Source organism: Pangasianodon hypophthalmus, chromosome 30, assembly GCF_027358585.1.
Source record: "Pangasianodon hypophthalmus isolate fPanHyp1 chromosome 30, fPanHyp1.pri, whole genome shotgun sequence".
NCBI lineage: Eukaryota > Metazoa > Chordata > Actinopteri > Siluriformes > Pangasiidae > Pangasianodon > Pangasianodon hypophthalmus.
In genome coordinates this window covers 2,734,986-2,744,379 of record NC_069739.1, presented here as the reverse complement: position 1 = coordinate 2,744,379, position 9,394 = coordinate 2,734,986, and the positions used below count along the sequence as shown (strand labels likewise).

Genomic DNA, 9,394 nt, shown 5'->3' with positions numbered 1-9,394 from the left:
ATACTTCTTATTTCTTCTATTATTATTATTATTATTATTATTATTATTATTATTAGCAGTAGTGGTAGTATGAATACAGATCATATATATATATCATATATAAACTATTATTTAATATTTAAATAGTATTACTAAGATCAACAATAATAATAGTTAATATAATTTTAATAATATATTTTATACATAAATAACAACCACAATGGTGAAAGACACAAAACAGAATTAAAATCATCAGTCCCAATAAACACACAGGAGCATGTGTGTGGAGTACACATCGTTTAATTAACAATCACAATCATAAAACACAAACAGAAAAGACAGAAGCTGCAATCTTGAACATTTACTGAACAGTGACCTCTAGTCACAGATTTCTCTGCGTCACCGATTTCAGCACAACTCACACAGCTCGCGCGCTGCACTTCTCACTCCTCCATCCTTTTCTCCTGAAATTTTACTAGTTTCTGGACTGACAGTTCATTTTTAACATTTCCTTTTTAATTTTTTAATTTTACATAAAACACTACACACTTTATTTTGGATCACACAATCTCACAGTAGAAAACAAGGAGAACCCAAACCTCCAGTAGAACCCAAACCCAGCATATAGAGGCTGAGTGAATGTGGTGTGGACTCTGTGGAGGAGCTTCATCGTGTCAGAGACGCTGTAGAAGGACAGAGTTCCTGCACTGTGATCCACATACACTCCTATTCTGGGGGATGATGGAACTCTGAGTTTAGTCTTAATGTTGTTGTGATAGAAACAGAGAGGAGAAGAAGAAGAAGAATACTGCAGACTCCAGGACTGATTGTTGAGTCCAAACACACACTCATTACCCCGTCCTTTCCTGCTGATGTCTTTATATGAGACTGATACGGACACACCATCACCGCTCCACTCCACCTCCCAGTAACAGCGTCCACACACACTCTCCTTACACAACACCTGATACCAGTAATCAAATCTCTCTGGATGATCAGAGTACTGCTGCTCTCTCTCACTGCGTCTCACCGCTCTGTTCTTCTCAGACGGAATGAGGTTACGATGTACCGCGTTGGGATCCAGAGTCAGATAACAGAAATCTGAAATAAAAGAGAAAAACAAACTGAACGTGGCATGTTTTATTAAAAGTGTAAGCGCTAAGCGTATAGCCAATACATTAATTTACTTTTTAATATTTAACCGGAGAGTTGTAGTTTTTCGCCGTCCTTTTATCAATACAAAGAAGCGTACCCGGAAGTGATAATGGACTACATTTCCCATGAGGAGGTCACCTCCGCCATTACTAATTTACATTTTAGAAAGAGCCAATGCGAGTTTAACAGAAGATGAACGCGACATACAAGGTAAGTGTGCTATTTTCTGCAGCTCTTTTATTGGTTTCTGGTTACAAAAATAAGAATTAAAAAGAAATGATATTATGGAAAAGTGTGCAGAAAGTTTGAGAAGTTAGTGTAGCAGCTCGCTGGATAACTGTGGTGCACTAATACTGTCCTCCTAAGGAGAGGAAATGCACAGTCAGATTATCAAAGTGTTCTCCTAGTAATCCTAACACTCAGCTAGACACACCTTACACCATGACCATCATGTCTGAAAAGTACTGTTTCATTTATTATTATTATTATTATTTAGGGCAAGTAATCTAGCCATGGGGGTCACAGTCCAGTGACTTCTGTGCCGGTCCCAAGCCAGGATAAATAGAGAGGGTTGCGTCAGGAAGGGCATTTGGCGTAAAACATTGCCAAATTTAATCGTCGGTATTCTGAATTTCATACCGGATCGGTCGAGGCCCGGGTTAACAACGACCGCCATCGGCGCCATTGACCTACAGGGGTGGAAATTGGGCTACTGTTGCTCTAGAAGTAGAGGAGGGAGGAGAGTGCGTAGACAGAGAGAGACGAGGAAAGGTAAGAGTGTAGGACTGAAAATAGGAACTCTGGATGTTGGTACTATGACAGGGAAAGGTAGAGAGCTAGCTGATATGATGGAGAGAAGGAAGGTGGATATACTGTGTGTACAGGAGACCAGGTGGAAGGGTAGCAAGGCTCGTAGTATAGGAGCAGGATTCAAGCTGTTTTATTATGGTGTGGATAGTAAGAGAAATAGGGTAGGTGTGGTCTTGAAGGAGGAGTTTGGGAGGAATGTTCTGGAGGTGAAGAGAGTGTCAGACAGGGTGATGAGTCTGAAGTTAGAGATTGAAGGGGTGATGTTGAATGTTATTAGTGGTTATGCCCCACAAGTAGGTTGTGAGTTAGAGGAGAAAGAGAGATTCTGGAGTGAATTAGATGAGGTGATAGACAGTATTCCCACGGGTGAAAAAGTGGTGATAGGAGCAGATTTTAATGCACATGTTGGTGAGGGGAACACAGGTGATGAGGAGGTGAGGGGCACGTTTGGAGTTAAGGAAAGGAACCTTGAAGGACAGATGGTAGTAGACTTTGCTAAGAGGATGGACATGGCTGTGGTTAACACTTATTTTCAGAAGAGGGAGGAGCATAGAGTGACTTACAAGAGTGGAGGTAGGAGCACACAGGTAGACTACATCCTATGTAGAAGAGGCAATCTGAAAGAGATTAGTGACTGTAAAGTGGTAGTGGGAGAGAGTGTAGCCAGACAGGATAGGATGGTGGTGTGTAGGATGACTTTGATTTTTTGTAAGAAGAAGAGGTCAAAGATAGAGAAGAAAACCAAATGGTGGAAGCTGAAAAAGGAGGAATGTTGTGAGAACTTAAGACAGAAGGTGAGGCAGGCCCTGGGTGGTCAGGTAGTGCTGCCAGATGACTGGGAAACTACAGAAGAAGTGATCAGGGTGACAGGAAGAAAGGTGCTGGGTGTGTCATCTGGAAGGAGGAAAGAAGATAAGGAGACTTGGTGGTGGAATGAGGGAGTTCAGGATAGTATCCAGAGGAAGAGGTTAGCCAAAAAGAAGTGGGACATGGACAGGACTAAGGAGAATAGACAGGAATACAAGGAGTTACAGTGCAGAGTGAAGAGGGAGGTGTCTAAGGCCAAGCAGGAGGCATATGATGAGTTGTACACTAGGTTAGACACTAGAGAAGGACAGAAGGACTTATACAGGTTAGCTAGGCAGAGGGATCGAGATGGGAAGGATGTGCAGCAAGTTAGAGTTATTAAGGTCTGGAAGTGTCTAGGAGAGGCAGCAGGGGAATTTTTAACTAGTTTGTTTAACAGGGTTTTAGAGAGTGAGAAGATGCCCGACGAATGGAGAGGTAGTGTATTAGTGCCGATCTTTAAGAATAAGGGTGACGTGCAGAGTTGCAGCAACTATAGGGGGATAAAGTTGATGAGTCATACAATGAAGCTATGGGAAAGAGTAGTGGAAGCTAGGTTAAGGAAGTGGAAATTCGTGAGCAGCAGTATGGCTTCATGCCCAGAAAGAGCACAACAGATGCAATTTTTGCTCTGAGAATTTTGATGGAGAAGAATAGGGATAGTCAGAGGGAGTTGCACTGTGTGTTTGTAGACTTGGAGAAAGCATATGACAGGGTGCCAAGAGAAGAGCTGTGGTACTGTATGAGGAAGTCAGGAGTAGCAGAGAAGTATGTCAGAGTGGTGCAGGACATGTATGACAGGAGCAGGACAGTGGTGAGGTGTGTTGTAGGCCAGACAGAGGAGTTCAAAGTGTAGGTGGGACTGCATCAGGGATCGGCTCTGAGCCCCTTCCTGTTTGCTATGGTGAGGGACCAGTTGTCAGAGGAGGTCAGACAGGAGTCTCCTTGCACAATGTCGTTTGCGGGTGACATTGTGATCTGTAGTCAGAGCAGGGAGCAGGTGGAGGAAAACCTGGAGAGGTGGAGGTTTGCGCTGGAGAGAAGAGGAATGAAAGTCAGTCATAGTAAGACTGAGTACATGTGTATGAATGAAAGGGAGGGAAGTGGAACAGTAAGATTACAGGGTGAAGAGATGAAGAAGGTACAGGAGTTTAAGTACTTGGGGTCAACAGTCCAGAGTAATGGAGAGTGTGGGAAAGAAGCAGTGCAGGCAGGTTGGAATGGGTGGAGAAAGTTAGAAAAATAGAATAGAAAAATATCAGCAAGAATCAATAGGAAGGTGTACAAGACAGTGGTGAAACCAGCCATGCTGTATGGTTTAGAGACAGTGTCGCTGAGGAAGAGACAGGAGTCAGAGCTGGAGGTAGCAGAGCTGAAGATGTTGAGGTTCTCTTTGGGAGTGACAAGGTTGGACAGGATTAGGAACGAGTACATCAGAGGGACGGCTCATGTTGGACGTTTGGGGGACAAATTAGGGAGGCCAGATTAAGATGGTTTGGACATGTTCAGAGGAGGGAGAGTGAGTATACTGGTAGGAGAATGTTGGACATGGCGCTGCCAGGCAGGAGGCAAAGAGGAAGGCCAAAGAGGAGGTATATGGAGGTAATAAATGAGGATATGAAGCTAGTGGGTGCAAGTGTTGAGGATGCAGAAGATAGGGATAGGTGGAGAGTGATGATTCACTGTGGCGACCCCTGAAGGGAAAAGCCGAAAGAAGAAGAAGAAGACTTAGGGCAATTCCTTTCAGAGTGTTTTTTTTTAAAGCTGTAATTAATGCAGCTGTTAAGGCAAATGTTATTAAACATAACACGTATTGCCGATGATAGTAGTAGACAGTAGCGTTCTGGCACACACAATGTGTAAAAATATATAGTTCAAATATCTTTAATATGGCATGTAAATTACACCAAAAACCACATCTAATGAAAGGAAGGTTTGATTAGAGGAAAATAAATGCTCTTTATCTCTGTAGCAGAAGATGGTGATGCAGTACAGCATGCAGTCAATACAACTGACAGAACATGTGTGTTTGAAGCTAAACACATAAACCCCTCTACAGGTAAGACTGTGCCTTATAGCATTTCTAATTTCATTACCTCATGTCGGTGCATGAGAACAGTAATGACCTCAATAACACCACATGACATATTGTTGCTCTTTCCTGCATGCTCTCTCTGCATTTAGTAAAGACAGCTGAGTCTGACAGCAGCCATATCTAATGCAGTGAGATCAGTGTAGTGGGGCAGTGACACAGTTAGAGTGATGCTTACCGATTCACATGAGTCACCTGACCAGTCCCGGGATGGAAACCTGGGGCTTCCTGCACCCTATGCATCTTTTCAACATGGGGTACAAAGACTTTTTTTCTTTAAATCCCTCGATTAGTTTACACCTGTAATCACTAGTATGCTAGAGGTTCTTTACACTCACTGTCCATCTTAATAGGAACACCTGTACACCTGCTCATTCATGCAGTTATCCAATCAGCCAATCATTTGGAAGCATCATAATGTATAAAATCATGCAGATATAGGTCAAGAGCTTCAGTTAATGTTCACATCAAACATCAGAATCAGGAAAAACTCCATGTTTTTTTTTTTCACACCATTCTGTGTAAACTCTAGAGACTGCTGTGTGTGAAAATCTCAGGAGATTAGCAGTTTCTGAAATACTCACACCAGTTCATCTGGCACCAACAACCATGCCATGGTTAAAGTCACAGAGTTCACACTTTTTCTTCATTCTGATGTTTGATGTGAATATTACCTGAAGCTCTTGACCAGGATCTGCTTAGAATTGAAATAAAATACAAAAAAAATCTGTTTAACATGCCTGTTTCTAAGGTAAGAATTGTGTTTGTAAGTTAAAATGATGTCTGTTTCTGCTTTTATATGCAGACCTGCTGTTACATTTGCTATTCAGTAGGCCAGTAAAAGTTGTTTAGAAGGTAAACATCATTCTGGATTAATAATTCTATTAGCATCAATGGAAACAATATTGTTTCTAATTACATAAAGTGCTTTTGGTCCCGACAAGGAATGAAAACAGCTGGTGTGTGTGAGGGTGGACCTCACATATAATAAATACTGGAAATAGGTCCTACAAGTGACCACTCTGTGTGTGTGTGTGTGTGTGTGTGTGTGTGTGCATGCACGTTGGGTGTACATGTTTGTGTGTGTGTGTGTGTGTGTGTTTTAGACCTACATTTCAGAAAATCTTCTCTGCTCTGTGGCTCTGGTGGTGCAATGATCTGAACTGCCGCAGCTGTGGAAAGAAAAATGGAAATGAAGACAAAAAGCATCATCAGGTTGTGTAAAGGATGGAAACAGTTTAAAGTGATACAGTCAGTTTATTCATTTTAAATCAGTATTTTAGTTAAAAGGTGAGTAAACTGTCTGCAAAAAGAAAGCAGGAGCATTGCTAAGAAATAACACTTCACAGAGCAAGTAAAGACGTCCATTATTGTGTTTCTCCAGCAGGAACAGCTCCTCTTACCATGTGAAGGGATTTTGTTGAATTCCTCCTCACAGAATTCCTCGAGTCTCTTTTTCAGATCTGAGAGAGAATTTCTCACTCCATCAAATGAGAGATGTTGATGGACAGTGATGCTGGATGTGTGAAAGTCTGGTCTATGTAGTGGGGGAGACTGACGTCCAGAAGCTACAGAGAGCTACAGAAAGCAAATTAAAGTTAAAACAGCATGTGTAAACAAAGATTCCTGCAGTTACATTTATATAAAAGAATAAGGATTTTGTAGTACAGTGATGCATCTGTCAGTTTCAGTGCTTTAGCAGAATTCATGATTTTTTTAGTGTTCATGTTTACATCCATCAGTGTTCATTACATTACCCAGCATGCATTACACAAATACATCATATAACCATTTTGACTCTTCCTTATATGCCATCAGTTTTTGATGTTGTAGCCATAGATTTAGGAAAACTGTAGATACATTAGTCAGTGTTGGTGGCTACTGTGATCCTTCATTGCTCAACTGTCACGATAAACACATCAGACAAATGAAGTAATAGCTACTCGATCCCAAATCAACAAACTAATATTACTGAACTTAACTAAGAACTGAAGTCGAGTTAAAGAGAAGCTAAACAGCACTAAACAATAACAAACAGTAATAAACTGTGAAGTCACCTGATCTCAGGATAACACCAGACACACTTGTGATGTCAGACAGGGACATTTATTCTTGCTTTAATGAGAGGTGTTTTAGAGAGTGTGTGAGGAACAGCTGGCTCTGTAAATCAGACAGTCAGTGTTACCTGGAGGAACTGGATGTGATCGTGTGTGTGTGAAAGCTGCTCCAGCTCAGTGACTCTCCTCTGAAGATCAGCAATCTCCTGCTCCAGTTGCTCCAGGAGTCGTTCAGCTTGACTCAGTTCAGCCTTCTCCTGAGCTCTAATCAGCTCCGTCACCTCCGAGTGCTTTTTCTCCATGGAGCTGATCAGCTCAGTAAAGATCCTTTCACTGTCCTCCACTGCTGTCTGTGCACTCAGCTGTTAGGAGACACACACACACACACACACACACACACACACACACACACAAGATTTAAAGCTCATCTATCATTCCCTCTCTTACTGGGACTCTAAATGACTCTGTGTCCATGTTGTGTGTGTTTCTAGGAGCAGCTCTGTCTCTGCTCACTGCTCACCTTTATAGTGTTCACAGCCTGTTTCAGCTCCTGCACCTTCTTCTGCTTCTCCTTTATTCTCTGCTGGGATTTCTTCTGCTCCTCCTTTAACTTACGCTGAGGACACATCAGTTATTTTCAGCTCTTTATGAAGTACGTTCATCTTTATTAGTTCCCACATCACAATACCTAATCACCTGGCAGCACAGTGTTGTAGAATTTCTATATGGTTACTGAATTTTGTAGTGTTACTAGCTAGAAATAACTTCCATGCTGCTTATGGTGAGTGGCAAAATAAAGAGTAAAAATTTATTGTTTGGCTGTTGGAAAAGGCCAGACTGATTACCAACACAACTGCTGCTGAATTCAGTTTAATTCAAATTTATTTGTATTGTTCTTTTGAGAATACAAATTGTCACAAACGAGCTTAACAGTAAATGTTCTGTAGATTTCATGTCATGGGTTTTTTGTTCTGAAAGGATTCTCTGTGCTGTGAGTCCAGTTAGCTAGCAGATGGAAGATTAGCCCAGTGGATGAGTGCTAGATTTGGATTAACTCTGGCCACTGCAAATTCTTGTGTATGTGACATGGATGGGAGGTGGGTGTTCATCTGCCTCGCCCTGTCACAGTTCAGTGTTGGCTGAAATGTTCACTAAATGGTCTGACCAGATTACGACTATCGCTGAGGATAAATTTAACACTGTGTTAACGAGGACACATACAATTTTAATAAGCTTTTACAGAATCCTTCTGATACACAAATTGAAATTTAGGTTTTAAATCATATAACTGACTAAAGCACCTGTTTCTGGATGGGAAAATATAATTAAATTGATTGAATTTTGGAAGGTTTTCTCATTCTCACCTGTTTCTCAGCTCTTTCTGCTGCGGCTGTGACAGTGTCGTGACCTTTGTGATTATCCATCGTACACAAATAACAAATCCAGGTTTGATCAGTACGACAGTAGATCTTGATCAGCTTGTTATGTTCAGAGCAGATCTTCTCTTGTAGTTTTGCTGAAGCTTCAATTAATGTGTGTTTCTTTAAACCAGAAATTTCCAGATGAGGTTTCAGGTGACTTTCACAAAATGAAGTCAAACATATCAGACAGGTCTTGACGGCTTTGTGTTTTCTCCCAGTGCAGAAATCACACTCCACATCTCCGGGTCCAGCGTAACAGTGAGCAGGAGAAGCAGCTTGGAGTTCAGTCTTCTTCAGTTTCTCCACCACGTCAGCCAACATGTTGTTTCTGCGTAGAACAGGCCTTGGAGTGAAAGTGTCTCTGCACTGAGGACAGCTGTAGACGCCCTTCTGATCCTCCTGATCCCAGCAGCCATTAATACACACCTTACAGAAACTGTGACCACAGTGGATAGTCACCGGATCCTTCAGGAGATCCAGACAGACTGGACAGCTGAACTGGTCCACTGAAAATTGATCTGCTGAAATACTGGCTTCAGCCATTTTCCTGAACTCACACACTGAGAAAGAGAAAGAGATCAGTTTTGTTTTCACTGAAATGAGGAGTTACTTCCTGGTTCTCTGAGTGTTTGAGAGAGGAAGAGGAGGAGCACAAATGCAGAAAGGTTATGAATCCTCCTTTGTTAACCATTTCATCTCCCTTCAGTGCATAAATATAACCCATGTAGCTACACTTCACAATTATCTGCCCAATCGGCTGGTGGTCTTTCTGATTCTGCCTGTACTTTGACTGTTTTCCTTCACAAGTCCTTCTTCTTTGAACTTTTTTCTCAAAGTTTTGCTGATCAGGTGAATAAAGTGGCCTTCTTTCCTCATAACTTAATTCCTTCATCTTAGTCATTTTTGCAATGACTTTTAACCAGCTGGTGTAAAGGTAATTTAAAGTAGATGTATGTAGTCAGTTACCTTCAGTTACATACAGATGCCTCTAGCAGAGTAACCACATGGTGTAGTTCATCATATTAACTGTGGAT

The 9,394-nt window shown here is 41.6% G+C and overlaps 1 protein-coding gene and 1 long non-coding RNA gene across 2 annotated transcripts; one reads left to right on the top strand and one right to left on the bottom strand.

The window, feature by feature from the left end:
- Nucleotides 1–263: 263 nt before the first annotated feature.
- LOC128317074 (tripartite motif-containing protein 16-like) lies at nucleotides 264–8,982 on the bottom strand. The gene is made up of 6 exons (XM_053231657.1): nucleotides 8,304–8,982; nucleotides 7,460–7,555; nucleotides 7,068–7,301; nucleotides 6,286–6,460; nucleotides 5,995–6,054; nucleotides 264–1,080 (listed from the first exon to the last, which is right to left on the bottom strand). The coding sequence occupies exons 1-6, from the start codon at nucleotides 8,901–8,903 to the stop codon at nucleotides 530–532; spliced, it is 1,716 nt and encodes a 571-aa protein (XP_053087632.1). The 5' UTR covers nucleotides 8,904–8,982; the 3' UTR covers nucleotides 264–529.
- Nucleotides 1,066–8,697, top strand: LOC128317844 (uncharacterized). Its single transcript, XR_008301292.1, has 4 exons — nucleotides 1,066–1,344; nucleotides 4,763–4,849; nucleotides 5,989–6,097; nucleotides 8,579–8,697. It is a non-coding gene; the product is annotated as an uncharacterized LOC128317844 (long non-coding RNA).
- Nucleotides 8,983–9,394: the final 412 nt, after the last annotated feature.

Coding starts and splice junctions, on each gene's coding strand:
- LOC128317074 (XM_053231657.1), bottom strand. CDS start 8,903: ATGGCTGAAGCCAGTATTTCAGCAGATCAATTTTCAGTGGACCAGTTC. Junction 7,302..7,459: donor AGGCTGTGAACACTATAAAG/GTGAGCAGTGAG, acceptor GTCTCCTAACAG/CTGAGTGCACAGACAGCAGT. Junction 1,081..5,994: donor CAGAGAAGATTTTCTGAAAT/GTAGGTCTAAAA, acceptor CTTTTATTTCAG/ATTTCTGTTATCTGACTCTG.